At 43.8% G+C, this 17853-nt stretch overlaps 1 protein-coding gene across 2 annotated transcripts in view; it reads left to right on the top strand.

Moving 5' to 3' along the window:
* CPXM2 (carboxypeptidase X, M14 family member 2) overlaps positions 1–17853 on the top strand; it is a 113531-nt gene that overhangs the window by 66375 nt on the left and 29303 nt on the right. For both annotated transcript variants that reach the window (XM_057506440.1, XM_036898639.2), the window contains 2 exons: positions 7961–8045; positions 8953–9103. In XM_057506440.1, the coding sequence (XP_057362423.1) occupies positions 7961–8045; positions 8953–9103 (236 nt within the window). The remainder of the gene's footprint in view (positions 1–7960; positions 8046–8952; positions 9104–17853) is intronic.

Here is a 17853-nt window from a genome sequence, read left to right as displayed (position 1 = left end):
ATTAGTTATTATCTGTTGACTTTCTACTATGAAAGGTGAGAATTTAAGTTTCTTACTGACCGACCTCCAACACACACACACGCACACACTTATCCCCTCTGTCTCTCTATTTCTCTAGCTCTGTGTCTCTGCCTTTCTCCTACCACCCTTCCAAACACATTGTATCATCAATTATTGCTAAATCAGTATTTCATATTTGCATCATGGAACTATTAATAGCTGGGTCATATGGCATACTATAATTACATTTCCTCTCCTATGCAATGTTTTTTGCTTTTACTGGAGGTAATAATTATTTCTTTTTCATGGTTTCCTTGGTTTTCTAGGCACCTCACACTAACTCATTCCAAAACTTTTTGATGGACCTGAAAATCTCTGAATGTATCTGTAGTATCTACAGTTCTCTCTCATTTTCTTTCTGGAGATGTCCCTCCTGGAGCCATCTGGCTCTGTCATCATCTGAATTTGTTTGGTCCCCAGGCCTCCTGCATAACTCTTGTCCCTTCCCCAATCCTGCTGGAATTCTCTCTCCCTCTGTCCTGAGTTATATTCTGTGTTTCTTGGATCCCATGTCTTATTCTGGTGACATATCATCTGGAAATGCAGCCTGGGAAATAAAATTATGGACTCCTTGAATGCCTAAAAACACATTTTTGTTGACCTCTCCCTTGCATGGTAGTTTGGAAATAATTTCCCTAAGAATTTTTAACACCTTTATTGAGATAAAATTCTCATACCATATAATTCACCTGTTTAAAGTGTACAATTTATTGTTTTTAATATATTTCCAGGATTGTGGTATCATTATGGCAATCAATTTTAGAACATTTTCATCATCCCAAAAAGAAATATCTTGTTATCCCTCAAAATTTGGAACATTTTTCCACTGCCTCTTTACCTTCAGTGTTATAAAGATCTGAGGATATTCATACTTACAAACTTCGAATTATTTTTCCTCAGTAAAATTTTAGAGTTTTTTTCTTTATTCCTCTTGCTAAAAACAGCCCAGTGTTGTGCCTTATTGTAACTGGTACTTCATGTGACCTTGAAATATAGAAACTCACATTTTTCCAGTTCTGGGAAATTGTACTTATTTATTATTATTATTATTATTATCACAGCTATAGTCTTCTGCCAACTTTTTGAAATTATTATTGAATCTGTTGTATTTTTTCTTTCTGGCTTAAAATGCTAACCAGTCCTCACCCTGTTACCTCCTTTTCATCATCCATATTTTATCTCAAACACCACCTCTCCAGGAACACCTTCCCCATCCAGCCCTAGATGAGGTCAGGTGACCCCTCTGCCACACAATTTATAAGTTCTCTGTATTTCTTTGAACAGTATCACAGTTGCAGCTCAGTATCTTTCCCCATGGAACCCTAAGCCCTCAGGTTTGCATTGAGATTTATTCTGCCCCAGGGCTGGGTACACTCCTCTGCCTGATACTGATGAGTATTTGGTATCCTGAGTGAACAAAGGTGGCATCTATGATAGCATGAGCAAGATTTAGGCTGAGGTTGTCCCTGTCTTTAAAGACAAGTTTTGATAAGCAAAGGAACAGTGTTCACATTGCCCAGGAGCTGTCTAAAACATTTGGAAGAAAACTAGTTATTGTTCACTGAGCAGCTATTTATTGTATGTGTCCATAGTGCAATTCCCCCACTGTTTCTTTTTCTCATAAAGTGTCTTGACTATTTTCTTCCATACAAATTTTAGTATCCATTTGTCAAGTTTCTTTAATATGCTATTGGGATTTTTGATGAGAATTTTGTAATATTTTTCTATTCATGAACATGGTATAGCTCTCTACTTATTCATGTCTTTTGAAATGTCTTTCTGTGAAATGTTCTCCATAAATATAACACATTTTTGTTTACTTATATTTGGCTGCTGGTGTATAGGACTATAATTAATTTTTATATAGTAGCCTTATGTCCAGTCATCTTGCTGAACTCTTATCAAGTCTAATCATTTTTATAGGTTTGGGGTTTTTTTTGAGTTTTCTTTATAGACAATTATATTCTTTGAGATCTAAATTCATTGCTTTTTGTTTCTGCTGTTTCTTTCTTATGGAGAGTGTTTTCTGGTCTGTTTAATGATATTTTTGTTTAAATTGTAAGCTTCTATGTGATTGAACTTAGTGAAGCCTCTGAGAGCCTCAGTTAATGACTTTAGAGAGGATTCATGAGTGTTTCTTCTGGGAGCCAAGTGGGTATTACTGTTCTGAAACTATTTCAGCCCCCTTTGAGGTTTCCAGGAAAAAGCCCTGGGTCCACTTCCCTACTTTTTGTTTTCCCAGATTAATGTATTGATCCCTACACTATTATTGCATTTTTCCCTAAGGCAATTCTGTCTTTTTTGTTTGCTCACCATTCACTTTATTTTTTTTACACTTAATAGCTCTTTTTTTTTCTCCCTTGGGGATTTCCTTTACTTTCTTGCAAGCCTACTGATTGTTGAATACATGTGTTTGTTTTAGTGTTACCAGGATCTAGTTTTACTGTAATAGAAAGCTCTATAAGCATTTAGTCTGTCATTTTGTTGATGGAGGACATTCTTGGTTTTTATTTAAACCAAATCAGCATCAGGTAGTAAAATATCCAAATGTGTTCCGATTTTGTCCTTTGTAGCCCACCTTCTCTGTTTTCCTGATCTAAAGGAAGGCTGGATTGGTAGGAAGTGTGGTAATCTCATACAATGGTAGAGTTTTTGTTTTGTTTTATTTTAGTTTGGTTTTTATTTATTTATTTGTTTAATTTATTTATAAGTGAGGGAGCTTGCTGGAGCCCAGAGGAATCAGCTTGCATAGCATTTTCCTCTTTCTGGTCTGACGCAAACACTTCTTTACTTGGGCAGCATTGCTTTTAGTTGAGATCTCCAGTCACAGAGAATTAAATGTCAAGGTGGTTTTGTGATGTGGAAAAATCTCTCTGAGGGAAGTGTGGAAAAAAAGCTACAAATTGCTATGAATTTCAAACCTTCCCTGAGGATTAGGAGGCCAGGAAACATGGACATTAAGGCTCCAATCTTTGAAGCTGGCTCTCTAATAATGATGGATATGCCTGCCACAAAAGGATAAAATATGTGGCTTTTTTGTTAGACAAGGAGTATGTTGCACTCCCTGTCCCGCCCTTGCCGCCTCCGTTCCTCTGAGCCACACAGCCTTTCTCTGTCATCCCACTAATTGTTGAACTGGCCACATCACAGCACTTAATCATTATTTTTTTTGAAATCTCCAGTTTACTTCCCTGTCTTCCTCATTCATCTGTAAAAGCCTGGAGTAAAGAGGTCATATAAAATTTAATTTTGTATTCTCAGAGGCTGGCATGATATTTGTATTATAGTAGCTGCAGGGTGAGGACCAGGGCTTAACACATCCAACATTGCTTTCATCTTTTCATGTGGATAGAACCTTCAGACAAAATTCAGTCCTAGCACAGCATTATAACTTGGTAAATATTTCTTCTATCACCTTGGATTATCAACCTTCTTAACTGTAATTAAGATTAATTAGTTCTTAATCACTTAATAGCTGCAACATTAGACTGTTATCATTACCAGGGCGCTAAGGGTTAAGCTGGAGGATCAGTCACTCCCTGGAAGTGTCTGGAGGGAACATCTGAATTATGTTAACAGTTCAAGTCTTCATCCTCTATTTTGACTCAGCATATTAATTATGATAGTATTATTCTTATTAAGAGCTCTGTTTATGAGCAATTACTATGTTCCAGGCACTATACTCAGACTTTACATCCATTACCTCATCCAATCCTCAGTTACTGTGCAATGATGGTGGAGTTTTTACTTTATCTAACAGCCGGAGCTCAGAGGGCACATGATTCTCACACAGGTGATACCTAGTGAGTAGAACTAGTATTTTAGTTTGAGCTTCTTGACCTCAAAGCCTGAGGTCTTAGCCAGTATACGATAATATCTCTTAATTTATAAATTAATATGTAACCTCCTTGTAGGTATCCTTGTTATTTTCAGAAAGGTTTGGTAGTTTTCCAAGTTTACATAATTAGTAACAACAAAGCTGGATTTGAGCTAAAATGGTTAGCACTTGCTTCTCTACTTGTACCTTATTGTACATTTACTAAATGCCACAACAGTAGTTTCAAAATGTATATATGTGTATGTAAATAAAACAATGCCTCAGAAGCCAATACAATCAAATTTTTAAAGTACTGAAAGAAAAGAAATATCAACCTAGAATTCCCAGCAAAAATATCATTGAAAAATGAAGGTGAAATAAAGCCATAGTCAGGCAATAAAAACAGAAACTTTATTGCCAGTGTACTTGGTTTAAAAGAAATAGCAAAGGGAGTTCTTTGAAAAGGAAGAAAATGATCCCAGATGGAAATGTGGATATGCAAAAATAAATGACAAATATCACAAAGTATAAATAAGTAGATTTATAAATATTAACTGTACAAATAGTAATGTTATGAAACTTAAAATATATCTAGAATTAAAAGTAAAGTCCAAAATAATGTAAAAAACAGTGCAGTAAATGGACTTAAAGTGTTGTATGGTTCTACTGTTATCATGGAGTGGTAGAAATTATAATTTGAATAAGACTAGTAACTCAGGGATGCATATTGTAATCTCTAGGGTAATTATGAAAAGAACTGTTTCAATGTATAACTATTAAGCTAATAAAGAGAAAACAGAATAAGAATATTTGCTTCTCAAATAAAAATGCAAAAGAGAAGAAAGAAAATGAAACAGATGGATCAAACAAAATGAATAGTAAGGTGGTAGATTTTAAATCCAAATATAACACTAATTACATTACACTTAAGTGAACTATGTTCTCCAATGGAAGAATAATATTATCGTACTTACTGAAGAAAAAACCCCAGAAAACTGAGCTATATGCTATTCACAAGAGACACAAGTTAAATTTAAGGTAACAGAAGTTTAAAAGTGAGAGGATGGAAAGAGAGAGATCATGAAAATTCTAACCAAAACAAAGCAAGGTTAGTTATCCTGTTATCACACAAAGTTGACTTTAAGGCAAGAAGCATTGATTAGAAATTCCTAATCATAAAAGAGTCAGTCTACCAGTAATATGTCGCAGTCTTAAATCTGTATGCACGCAATAACATAGCTTCATAACACATATAGCAAAGGCTGAGAGAATCAGAAAGAGAAACATAAATTCACAGTCAGATTGGTATTCTTTTACACACCTTTTTCTATAACTGATAGAATAAGCAGACAAAAAAATCATTAAGGACACAAAATCTGAACAATACAGTTAATACATTTGATCAAAATTATGTGTGTGGAACATTGCACGCAATTACAGAACGGTCATTGATTTCAAGTGCACATGGAACATTAGCCAAAATTGACCATATGCTGGTTCATAAAGGAAGTCTCAACAAATCTCAAAGGATCTACATGATTCAAAGTATATATTCTGTCCATAGTGGAATTAAAATACAAATCAGTAATAAAAAAAAGATCCCCAGTATCCATAATTTAAAATAACAGTCCTAAATAGTCTATAATCAAATAAGAAATCACAGCTAGAATTAATATTTTAAACTAAATGATAATGAAGATATGACACATTAAAATTATGGCATGTAACTAAAGCAGTGCCCAGAGGGAACTTTATAACCTTAAATGCAAATGTTAGAAATGGAGAAAGCCTGAAACTCAGGGATCTCAAGAAACTATACAAAAAGAACAGCAAATCAAACCTAAGTATTGTACCAAGAAGAAAATAATAAAGATTAAGATCAGAAATTAATAAAATATTAGTTTGAGCCTTAGGAAATTGCTGATATTCTATTTTAATCTATAAATATGGTAGTTTCATACAGTTCATATGGTTCCTAGTAGGAAACAAAAGGGAGTAAACAAAACCAAAAGTTGATTCTTTTGAAAAGATGAACAAAATAAATAAACTCATGGCTGATCAGGAAAAGAGGAAAACACCAACTACCAATATCAAGATTGGCAAAGGGGGCATCACTAAAAATCTCACATTAAAAAGACAATAAAATTATACTAAGAACAAGTTTACACAGTGAAGATGGAAAGAATTGGGTAGATCGTAGAAAGATGTGGGAGGTAAAACTGACAGAACTTGATGATGGATTTGACATGCGGGAGGGAGGGAGAGAGAGCTACCACAGATGATGGTGGGATGTGGTCCCCCTGGGGGTGGGGGTGCAGTGCCTTTTTGGAAGCAGGGACTCTGGTAGACCCCAGGTGAGGCTACAGAGCGGAAGACAAATTGGTTGGCTTGTGAGCGGGTTAAACTTGAGATGTTGCTGAGACATGAAGTGGAGATGTCAAATAGGTGGAAGGCTGAGACGTAGGTCTGCAGTTCAGAGAGATTTGAGCTACATAAACAGTTTAATACCTTCAGGCTGAGTTGTGGGTTTGTCCATATTTGTTTTTCCTAAGTTTGAGAAATTGTTGCTTGGCTTTCATTTCCTTTTCTCTCTCTCCCCTTTTATATGTAGAACTTACTTTAGTTTTTCTTCATACGCCTCTCTTACTGTGTGTTGCTTTTGACTGAAAGGTTCCCTAAATCCATCTCCTCCGCATCTGTAGGCCGCACCCCCCACCTCTGCAGACTGCCCTACCCGGTCTCTGTGGGGTGTTATCAGCAGAAACACGGACGGTGAAAGGGATTGCAGTTGCAAGTCATTTGGAAATTATTTGAATGTGGGAAACAGGTTGCTATTTTGGGTGAGGGTAATTTTCCAGTGCAAAGGACCATGAGCTGTTGCTGAGGAGCCTTTCAAAAGGCAAGTTTAATGCTTCTAAATCTGCAGACGTGGGCTTAAGCCCATAACCCTCCAAGGAGGAATGTGTTGTTCAATAGATTCTGGCTTCCAGCAGGTATTCACACAAAGCCGGTGGGGAGGAGAGAGGAGAGAAAAGAAGGTTGGAGGTGAGAGCTTGTTTCCAAGCATGTATAAAAAAGCACCTAAGAATAATTTTTCCAAGCCAGTCAGATGAACCCGAATGAATACAACCAGCTGCTTTCTAAACAAACTTTCCTAGGCTGTATTGATTTAGACTAAAAACTCAAACCTTACTGGGCTCTATCTGGATCCCGAGTCCAAGGAGATTTCACAGTAGAAAAAGGATTCCAAATGCTTCAGCAGGCAGAATGTTCTAAAAGATAGGTAAATTGGTGCTTAGTTCCAGTATTTTAAAAATTAAAAAGGGTGATGCTCAGGAAGACTTCTGTGTATTGCTTAACAGTTAATGTCACAAAAAAACTGGGGCCGAAGGGGGAAATGTGTCTTCCACATGAAGGTTGTTTTTTTGCCCAGTCCATCAAATTGACCTCCACTCTGGGAAGCCAAATTATGGCCATTTTAGCTTCAGTAATTTTGGGCGGTAGGATGTGATGACAGGGGCCTGGCTTCGGGCCCGGCTGTCACTGGATTATTGCTGAGGGGTGGGGGGAACTGTCTGCCTGGCTGTGACAGCCACGGAGAACCCAAATCTCCTAAAGACTCAAGCTATTGTTTTTGTGGTTGATGGGATCTCATTTGTTATGTTCCCAAATCAGTTTTCCAAATGAAATTTCTAGACCAACTTGCAACTTTTGCTAATACTGTGTGTGCTATAATGTTAAGTATAAACAAATGACATAAGTATCTGTGTATCTTTATGTGTGTGACCAACACTTAATGCTTACTTGGGGCCAGACATTGTTCTAAGTGCTAAAGGGTGTTAAACCGTTAAATGCTCACATCAATCTTTTAAGCTTGGCACTTTGGTATTCTCACTGTGTGGATGAATGAACAGTAGCATAGGTGGGACAGCTGTGTGGCCGAGGCCACAGAGGGGAGGATTGTGGCACCAGGCTGGGACCAGTGCTGTCCGGCTCTAGGACCCACTCTCATTATTCCTATACCCCTACATGGAAGAGGTACTTTGAAGTGTGTGGTCCCAATGATGTTTTATTTTCTCTTAGGAGTGACTGGGTGACCTCTTATAAGGTCATGGTGAGCAATGACAGCCATACATGGGTCACTGTTAAGAATGGATCTGGAGACATGGTGAGTGTCTTCTTCCCTCTAACCATGCCCTCGGTGTCAGGCTGTGTGGGGCTCTGCAGAGAGAGGTAGCACGTGCCCGATGTCTGCACCTGAATATTGGCTGATTCTGTGTCAGTCAACCATAGAATCTGATGGGTAATGACCCCTTCCAGGCCCTGAAATTGTGCACCAAGAGCCCATGTTTAGGGTCAGTGTAAAAGTCTGAGCTGCTGAAATGAAGTCCCTCCCAAATTCACAGGTCAGCCCTGGAAGGCACGTGGCACATAGGCTATGCTGGCGCCCCTCACAGCGGTTCAGTTATAGTAGTTCCCAAACTTCCTTTAATGACCCTGCTCTTTCTGCTCCAGGTTAGCCAGTAATGGCCCTGCCTCCCTCTTCCTCAGGTTCTTAGGTGAACATTCCTAAGGTGGCATCCCGTGTCCCGTCCTCCTCCCCGGGGGCCACTCCTCCTGTGTTCCTGTAAAAGTGAGCCAGTTGCTCTTCTCCCTCTGAATCCCATCTCTGGGCTTCTCCAGCTATTACTGTTCCTTTCCTCTAGAAACCCTGCCCCCCATGAAGATCTAAGTAGTTTTCTTTCCAGGCCAGTTCAAATGGCATCTGGTCCCCAAAGCTCTGCCTGGTCCTTTCCTTATTCTGAAACCCCACAGCTCTGCGACTGTCCTTGCCATGGCCCTAGCACATCTTACCTGTCATATCTCCGGGGCCTCTCCTGTGCCTCCCACGTCCGCTAGATGAGCACTTCCTGAGGGCAGGGTCCACACTCACTTATTTCTCTTTCCTCTTAATGCCCAGCACACATTAGGAGTTCCCCAGTGAGACCTGGCGGGATGAAAGAATTACTGACTCTTCTGCCCCTTGATAACCAAGCTCTAAAAGATTCTCCTTTTTCCTCCTTGTGCATAAATAGATATTTGAAGGAAACAGTGAAAAGGAGATCCCTGTTCTCAAGGAGCTGCCGGTCCCCATGGTCGCCCGCTACATTCGCATAAACCCTCAGTCTTGGTTCGATAACGGGAGCATCTGCATGAGGATGGAGGTCCTTGGCTGCCCGTTGCCAGGTGCGTTTACCCTCTGTACTTGCTGCAGGGTGGGGGTGCTCTTGGGGAACAGGTGCCTCGCTGAGACAAATGAAAAATAAACCAAGCCACCTTTTTCTCATGTAAAGAAAACAAGTTGCTACGTCTATGGCAGAATATTCAGAAAACATAGGTAAGAAAGAACATGAAAATCTCCCAGAATCCCACTCAGAAGCACCATGAATGTTTTGGATAGCAAAGTAACCTGCTGACTGTGGTTTCGCCCACTGGGATTTGCAAATTCACTCAACACTACCACTCAGAAGTGGGCAAAAAAAAAAAAGCATAAAAATTTTTTGGTGACACGTTTAATTGTCCTTGAGAGCTCCCTCTACACTGGGTAGAGGCAGTGGTAGAAAAAAAAATTTAAACTTGACCACACACATAAATCTGCTGAAGTAACTTCACTTGGATGCCTGTGTCTTTGGGCAAATGCTTGCTCCTTTAGGCTGTATTCTCCTTGCCCTAATTTTATGTGATGGTATCCTGATGTGACCTCAGGATGGCAGGAATTCGGGGGCTTGGGTTCCCACATGCTGCCTGGATCCTTTCTGGGTCTGCTCTGGTCAGGCTGATCTGGTCTGGCTCGTAGCTGGCTCTGTCTGAAGGTGTGTTTCAGAACTTCTGAGTCTGTACCCATATGGAGCCTGTAGGTTGCAGCCCCTTCATCCCGACCAGACATCTCCAGGAAGCTGGCCTCCAGGACATTCCTAAGGCCCTGCATTAGGGCCTGTAAGAATTTCCACCCTCCTGAGCACCCACAGTCAGGCCGTAGGGAATAAGTGGCTTTGGGTCGCCTCTGCTTCACTCTCTCCTCCAGTGCAGCGTTCCCATTCTCACCTGGTGTGCGGTGGGGACTCTCCAGCCTGGGGGAGGGCACCGCCAGCTGTGAGGTTCTCGGCTGCCTCTCTACCCATCCCACCTCCCACCATGAATGCATGTTTACTGTATTTTCAAAGCATGTTTAATGTTATTTAGTGCTTTTCTCTCAACCTCATAATATCTGTGATCTTGCTTTGCTAAGTATGAATTTTTAGAGCACAGACTCTGCACTGGTGAGAAAGATGGGCCTATCTACCACCCTGCCCATCTTCCACCAGACAGATTTTTGTTGCATGTTTGTATTACTAGATTGCACAACTTTTTTCATGTCATTAAAACTATTAAAGACCATCTGTCTTGTGGATGCCGTTATGCTAGTCCAGAGACAAAGTCCCATGCTTTTAAGTTGCCTCTTAGAGTTAGAAGTTCATTTGTTTCCAATATTTTGATTCTATAAAGAACCCCACAGTGAAAATCTTATTTCTCTGTCATTGTGCATGCCCACAATTATTGTGTCAGTTATGGGATTAGATTATGGTAAGGGGGGACTGCTGGTGCAAAGGGGGTGTTCCTTTTCAAGGCTGATCCAGAGATAATGTAGGGGGCCTGCCTGCTTTTGGACCTGGGCCTCCTTTTGTGGCTGATTCATCCTGGAATTGCAGTCAGGTCCCACCGGCTGCCATCCAGGGCCTGCTGGGCTTTCCTGAGCCCTCCACATCTGTACGCACAGATGTAGGCAGTGTCTGTGAGGCCCCCTTTGTGCCAGGCCAGGAGGCTTGCTCTCCCTGGTCGCGCTCAGCACAGCCTTGGTCTGCTTGCTTTAAAGTGCAGGGTCATGGTCTCTCCTGTGGGCAGGAATTCATCTGTTGTAGGTAAGGGGCAAAGGGCAGTCTGTGAGAGTCTCATGAAATAAATATTTCCCTGTGAAGTTTTTCTCGGAGTATATGTGTGTTTGAAGACAGGTCCTTAGGGCAGTTTGAACACAAAGACAGAGTTACAGTGTGAAACCTGGGTAGATTGCAAATTTGAATTTGGACTGGTTCTGTTTTCTAACCCCAGATATTTAGGGGCATTTTTCTTTGTGGTAAGCCCAGAGAGGAGCTGGCCTTCATGCATGCTGGCCTGTTGGTCACCTCCAAGGGCCCAAGGTGACACAGGGGCCCCCAAGCACATGTGGATAGATGACCTTTGCTCGTTGCCCTGTGGCTGGTACGGTTCTTCTGTGCAAGTTAATGAGGCCAAAGGCACAGGCGAACCAACCAGCTCAGCCACTCAAACCCAACATGACCTTGTGGTCTAAATGCAACCGCACAAAATCTTTTTCCTGGAACTCTTGTTTATGAAAAATTCATTTAGCTTTCCTTCTACTTCTTTTTGTTCTGTCCTTAACCATCTTCCTGTGAACTCTCAGGTGGGGGCAGAGGAAGGTGTTTCTTTTTTAAGACTTCATGAATAATGTTTCCAGAAATTTTTGAACTGGAAATTGAATTGCTCTATACCATGGTCTATAATCCAGATTTTTAAAGCTCAAAACTAAAAGAAAGTGGCAAGTATTGTTTAATGATTATAGTTCAGTTTTGCAAGATGGAAACATTCTAGAGCTCTGTTTCACAGCAGTGAGACTATGCTTAATGCTCTTTGTACTCTTAAAAATGGTTAAGATGTAAATTATATGTTATATTTATTTTACCACAATTAAAAATATTTTTAATTCAAAAAAATACTGTTCATTGTTTAAAAAGTAAAAGAAAGCCCTCTTCCCCAAATTGGAATCGATTTATCCATTTTGGACTAAGATCAGAAGCTGGGGAAAGCTTCTTAAGATGAATTTTTAATAATGAAGAATTCAGGTTAAGATGCACGCCAGCTGATTTCCAGACCTCAGCACTGGTGATTTCCAGATGTTTTGCTCTTGCAAACAATACTGCAGTGTGTGCTGCTGGTTTCGGAAAAGGGCCCCATTGTGTTGCACGGGATTTCTGCACAGGACTGTGCCCCCTTCTGGGAAAGACCCTAAGGGTAGGGGGTGACAGTGGGTGAGTCCCAGGAGCTGCTGCTCAACAGCTTCTGTTGTGAACATGTGACTTTGACCTCTCTGGGCAAAGTCAACCCTCCTCCTGCCCATCCTCCTGGCCACCAGGTCTGACAACTGCCCTCCCTCTGCCCAGTGCTGGGCTGTCCAGGGCTCTTGAATTCCACTCAGAGGACCTTGTGATGAGCCAGTCTGGAAAGGAGCATGTCTCCCTCCAGCCTGGAGGAGCTCCTGAAGGTGGTGCCCTGAGGCAGTCCTGGGGGCGGGCCAGGGCCAGGTGACATGCTGCATCTCCTTCCTTCTGGTGCATATACCCTCCCAGTCATAAATCTCCAAGAAAATCTGTGACCACTGCCCCCCTGCCTGTCTTGCTGAGCTATGTTTCAGCTGCCCGGCTCCCTCTCATCAGTTTGTATGAACTGGGGGAAGGATGGGCTCTGGGGTCGGCAGAGCTGTGGAGATTTTAAATCTCTTTATTTGCCACCTTCCACATTTCTTCAAAAAGTCTGGCCACAGTTTGAAAACCCTTTTGGCCCATAGATTTGATTGTTGATCTGGGTCCAGGTGTGGCTTTGAGAAGACAGGAATCAAGAGGACATCACAGAGGTGCTGCTTGTCTCCCTTACTGAGGCTCCCTTTTGCTAAGGGTGAGGTCTTCAGCCTCTCTATGAGAATATAGGAGCTCACTGGGGTTAACTGTATACAGCCACCCCCTGTCCTCTCCTTATTTCTTCCTTGTTTGGCCTCCCCTGGTCTGAAAAGAAAAGAGATTATTTTATGTCCTTGTCAGGGGAAGCCTGGTGAACAAAAAAGGCATGGGCTGGCTTATATGATCTGGGTTCAAATTCCTCTTCTGCCCAGTGGGAACTGTGGTCACCTGCAGCTTACAGAAATACTCTGTGCTCCACTTTCCTCACCTATAAACTGGAGATGATTCCTTCCCTGTACAACTGGGGAGTCCTCAACTCCTCCACCACCCTTCCCTAGACCTCCCAGTGAAAAAACTCCAGCCTTCGTAATGTAGCATTGGAAAGCCCTGGGCCCCCACCCCAGTATATCTGGGGTACCTTGGGTGGTTAACTTGGGTGGTTAACCAGGGGGTCATTTTCTACCTCCTGCTTCTCATGCCCATCAGAGCATAAATGGGGCCCCTTCTCAGAGGTCTCCTGGGCCATAGAAAGTGTTGCATTTTTTATAACCAGCTTTTCCTAAATAACTTGATTGGAATATCCATCCATCCATCCATCCATCCATCCATCCCTCACTCATTCATACAGCTAACATTAAGTGCCTTTTCTAAGGCCAGGCCCAAGGATTCCGAGATAAGATGGGCATGGCCAGGCCCACAGCCTCACAGCATCGTAGCCAGGGACATGTGCTGGGCATCCTTTCCCTCAGTCAGTTCCTCTCCCTTCAGAGGGATCCAGGAGCCTTGCAGACAGTAGCCTGTCCCCGTGACAGAAGGCAACTTGCCCTTTCTGAGTTTAAAAAAAAATGTGTGATTTCTCTTCTTGGTCCAACTTTCTGCCCAATGTTGATTATCTTGGGCAACTGTAAAAACAGCAACACTCTTGAAAAGTGTCTTTGCTGATAGTTCCTCCTGTCAGTCAGGCTGCCAACTGGCCCTGGAACTGTCTGGAGAAGCAGCTGCAGACAAGAAATCAAGGGGGCTCTGGACCTCTGTGTGCAGCACAGTGGCGATGTTTCCTGGTAGGGTCATGAGAAATGGGGGCGAATGGAGACAGGCGTGAACGCTGTGCTGCCTCCTCTTTGGAGCCACGTGGAGCTGTGGGTTTGATCCTTTGGCTGCCTCGGATCCAGCTGGGTTCTGCCAGGGGGTCCTCATCTCTTTGCTGCTCCTGGAATGGCCTTGTCACAAGAATAATCTGATGGGGTCAGGACACAGGTGACTTCTTTCACCAGGGAGCCAGCCGTTTGCAGAAGGGTTTGGTGCCCCGTGTGCATATGGTACCAGGTCATCTGTGCTCAGGGCTCACGCTGGGGCTGTTGGTGCGTAGGGAGATCACAAGGCCGTAACGGCAGGCGTGTCTTGGGAGAAGAGGCAGGTAAGGAAAGGCCTGCTGTGGCTGTGTGCTTCCGAGTCCTCCTTAGTCCTCCGACAGCACTTTAAGGTCAGCAGTCGTTTTTTTTTAATGAGGCAAAACTCCCAAAACATATAATTAACCATTTTAAAGTGTGCAGTTCAATGGTATTTCGTGTGTTCACAGGGTTGTGCAAGCACAGCTCTCTCCAGGTTCGGAACCTTGTCACAGGCCCATAAAAACACCCTGGACCCACCGAGTAGTCATTTGCCAGTCACCCTCTCCCATCCCTGGGAACCTCTAATCTGCTCTGTCTTGTGGGTTTGCCTGTTCTGGATAAAGTGTATCTAAGGAATTGTGAGTCCAGTGATTCTTGATTGCAGGGGGGCCCTTTCCAGCAAAGGTAGCCTCTCCTCTGCCAGCTGAGGGGCTGCTCCTTCCGGGTGAGATTGCAGCCCAAAGGTGGCAAACAGCAGAGCAGAACAGCCCAGGATTCTTGTCCTCTCCTTGGATTCCCAGTAGCAGGGTTTGGTCTGGGATTATTACCGTTCTCATACAGAGTCCTGCAGAGCGAGCCGGAGCCTGACACGGGACGGGGAGAGCGGGCGGCCGTGGCAGCGAGGAGGCGGGGGTGTTCCTTGGCTGGTGGGGCACCTGACCTCCACTTCAACCTGCACGCGGCGTTCTCCCTGAGCGCTGATCTCTGTGCTCGTGTTCCCCCTTCTAGTAGACAATAGTCACGATGGCTCAGGGCCCACTCAAGGACTTCATTTTAAGTTGATTACTCCTGTAAAAACCCTCTTTCCAAATGCCGTCACATCCTGAGGTACTAGCGGTTAGGACGCCAACATTTCTTCTGGGGGTGCATGATCCAGTCCAAAGCAGGCATGGGCAGTAGATGAGTTTGGGCAGAGCAGGAATTCTGGTAGTCAAATAAGATATGTAAAGTTGGGCAGATGGCTTTAGGTTTATGAGCCCTGCTTCGAGTTTGTCCCCATAGCCAAGGTGTTTGGGAGCCATCAACCGGTTCTCAGTACATAGGACGTATAAAGCCAGCCACATGAGAGAAGCAGGAGCCCGATTCTCCAGGGCTCCGTCTGTGAGGAGAGTCAGCCAGCACTTCCGTTTCAAATGTCAGAAGTCCCATTCACAGTAGCTTAAGGGGACAGGGGGAGGAAAATGTTGGCTCCTGTAAATGAAAAGCCCTGGGGTTGGAGCTGACGCTGGCTTCAGGCAAGAACAGCCTGTTATCTCAGTGCCTGCCAGGTACAGCCAGGGCTCCCCTCCTCACTGCCTCACAGATGGGGAGGTCGGCCACTAACACCCCCGACCCGCTCCTGCCATCTGAATGACTCCAGCAGAAGAAACTCTCTCCCTTTGGCTCTGGGCAGAAAGTCATCTGATGGGCCTGGTGTGGATTCTGGGTCTTGGGATCGTCTCTGAGCCGGTGACTAGGGGCAGAGGACGTGTGTGTTTTCACTGGCTAGACCTGGGTCACATGCCCATGCCTCTGTGTGTCGGGCGTAGCAGTTCCATTGAATCATCCAAAATAGAATCCCCACAGGAGGAATCTTTTGTCCACAGAAGGAAGACGGGGACGGTGGGCTTGGCCGGCTGGCTGGCTGTGTGTGTGTAGACTCTGGGCTCTGGGCTGGTGGGCCTGGTTTCCGCTCATCTCTCCTTAGAGTGGTGGACTCTGGGTAGGTTCTCAATAAAGCTACACCCAATCAGAATAAGCAGACAAGTAAAGAGATACTCAAAATGTGGGAGGCTGAACGTTGTAAAAAATACTCATCTGTGGTTCTGAGGCAGTTCTGGAACTTATTTCCATATCCTTAGACAGATTGATTAGTCGTAAGGAAGGAGGATGTTGCCAACCATGGGCTCTTTTTTCGTTTCTTCAATCCTTTTTAAGAACTTTGAAGGCATAACTTGTTTGTGAGGACAATGGGGGCTTTAAAGAATATTGGAAAGAGACCCCCAGGACTTGGGGGTTGTCAAATAGCTCTTAGAAAACAGCATGTAGGTAAATTAATGTGAAAAATATTAATTTTGTTTTGAGACATACAGGTTTGGAAATCAGAGAGAAGGCAGCTCTCCTGAGGGTGTGGTCAGCGTACACTCCCAAAAGGAAGAAACTTGAAAAATAATTGGGGGACCTGTGCTGAACCTAAATTGCCTCCTCTTTTCTTTCCTGGACAAAATGCCAGTTTGCCTTCTCACATCATTTCCTTTTCAACAACAGTATTTGTTTCTAAAAGTATTACTAGCAAGTCTTTTGTGAGTATTAAAAACAGTCTTTTCAGTGTTTGGGTCAATGAGATTTTCAAGTCGTTGCCTGTGGCCTCAGGTCTCAGGGGGGGTCCTAGGCTTTAAGTGAACCCTGGCAAGTTGGGTGTGGCCATCACGGCCTGTGGCTGTGGAGATGGAGACATGCAATCACATGTGTGTGCTGTGTGCTGAGTACCTTGTCCCACTGGCAGTGTGTTCAGTACTTTAACATGGTGCTTCTCAAACTTCCCAGCCTGTGGTGTAAGCTGGGATTTTTGTTTTTTAATGTGGATTCTGATTCAGTCGATCTGGGCTGGGTCTAACCAGCAGCCAAAGTGCTGGTCCGTGGACCGCAGGTGGTGGCCTGCATTGGGACTCACTGCCCGGATACCTCGGGGGGCAGGTGCTCGCCCTTGCATCACCTGCTGCCGCCACCTCTGGAGTCACCCTTTCAGCCACTTGTATAAAACCTGTAGCAACTGTGGTTCCAACCCTGCTTACAGGGCTCCAGGGTTAATACTGTCCTATCTAAAGCACCACGTTCTCGCTTTGTTGGAGGGGGACCTGAGCTCCCCCAGACGGAGGTGTCACAAGGCCGGCTGAGGGTCTATAAGCCTCCCTGCTTTACGTCTGATCAGGAGCAGGACCTCAAGGCCCACTGGGTGCTCCCTTCCCACTTACCCTCCTCAGTTTTCCTCCTTCCTGACCTCTCCCTTCTTCTGAGTGTTCTTTATTTTCATAATTAAATAAACAATACATGCTTATAGGTATTGAAGAAAAAGAAGTCAGTTTACACTGAAGAGAATTGAGTTGAGAGCAGATGCCTCCTCCCTGGCTGCCTGGACCCCAGTCTCCAGAGGTCACCAGTGTCAGTACGCAGTAAGCGGGTGCTCCAGCTCCCATGATAGGAACCCCGGCTCCCGCTGGCTTGATGGTTAAGGGAATTCTTTATCTCATGGATTGGAAGTCCCAAGGGAGGCTGATCAGGATCCAGGGTTGTTGACTCAGTAGCTCCTGATGGAATGGGGTTGGTTCTCTCTGTCCTCCACCCTGGAGAGATCCTCGCTCACTCATCCTCTGCGCCATTAAAGTCTTCCCTTCAATCTGGACCCGTGAGCATGGCCAGATTCTGTGTCTGATCAGCTTAGACCAGTCACATTGGAGCCTGGAGCTGGGAGGCGAGGTCTGCTTCCTGGAAGGGGAAAAGTGGGGATTCCCAAACAACACAGGGCTTCTGTTAGGAAGGATGGAAGTGGACTGAATGCTGGGTAAGCAACTGCTGTGTCCACTACAGTTCCAGAAATTTCCATTTATGTGTGTTGTTGTGACAATTTGTTCATTCACTTATTCATTCCTGCAGTTCGTGCTGATAGTTTGGTAGCCACAGAGATTATCCCAACTAATCTGAACAGTAAACCAGAAGGGAAGTGCCTTTCTTTCCTCTGTTTCTGGTGAAGAAACTAAGGCGAGACTTCTCCAACGACATACCCACGGTCACAGCCCCTAACTAGAAGAGCAGAGATTTGAACCCAGGCATTCGGGCTCCAGGCCCATGCTCTTTACCC

Source organism: Manis pentadactyla, chromosome 8 (genome assembly GCF_030020395.1).
Source record: "Manis pentadactyla isolate mManPen7 chromosome 8, mManPen7.hap1, whole genome shotgun sequence".
NCBI lineage: Eukaryota > Metazoa > Chordata > Mammalia > Pholidota > Manidae > Manis > Manis pentadactyla.
This window is presented reverse-complemented; position numbering and strand designations above follow the sequence as displayed.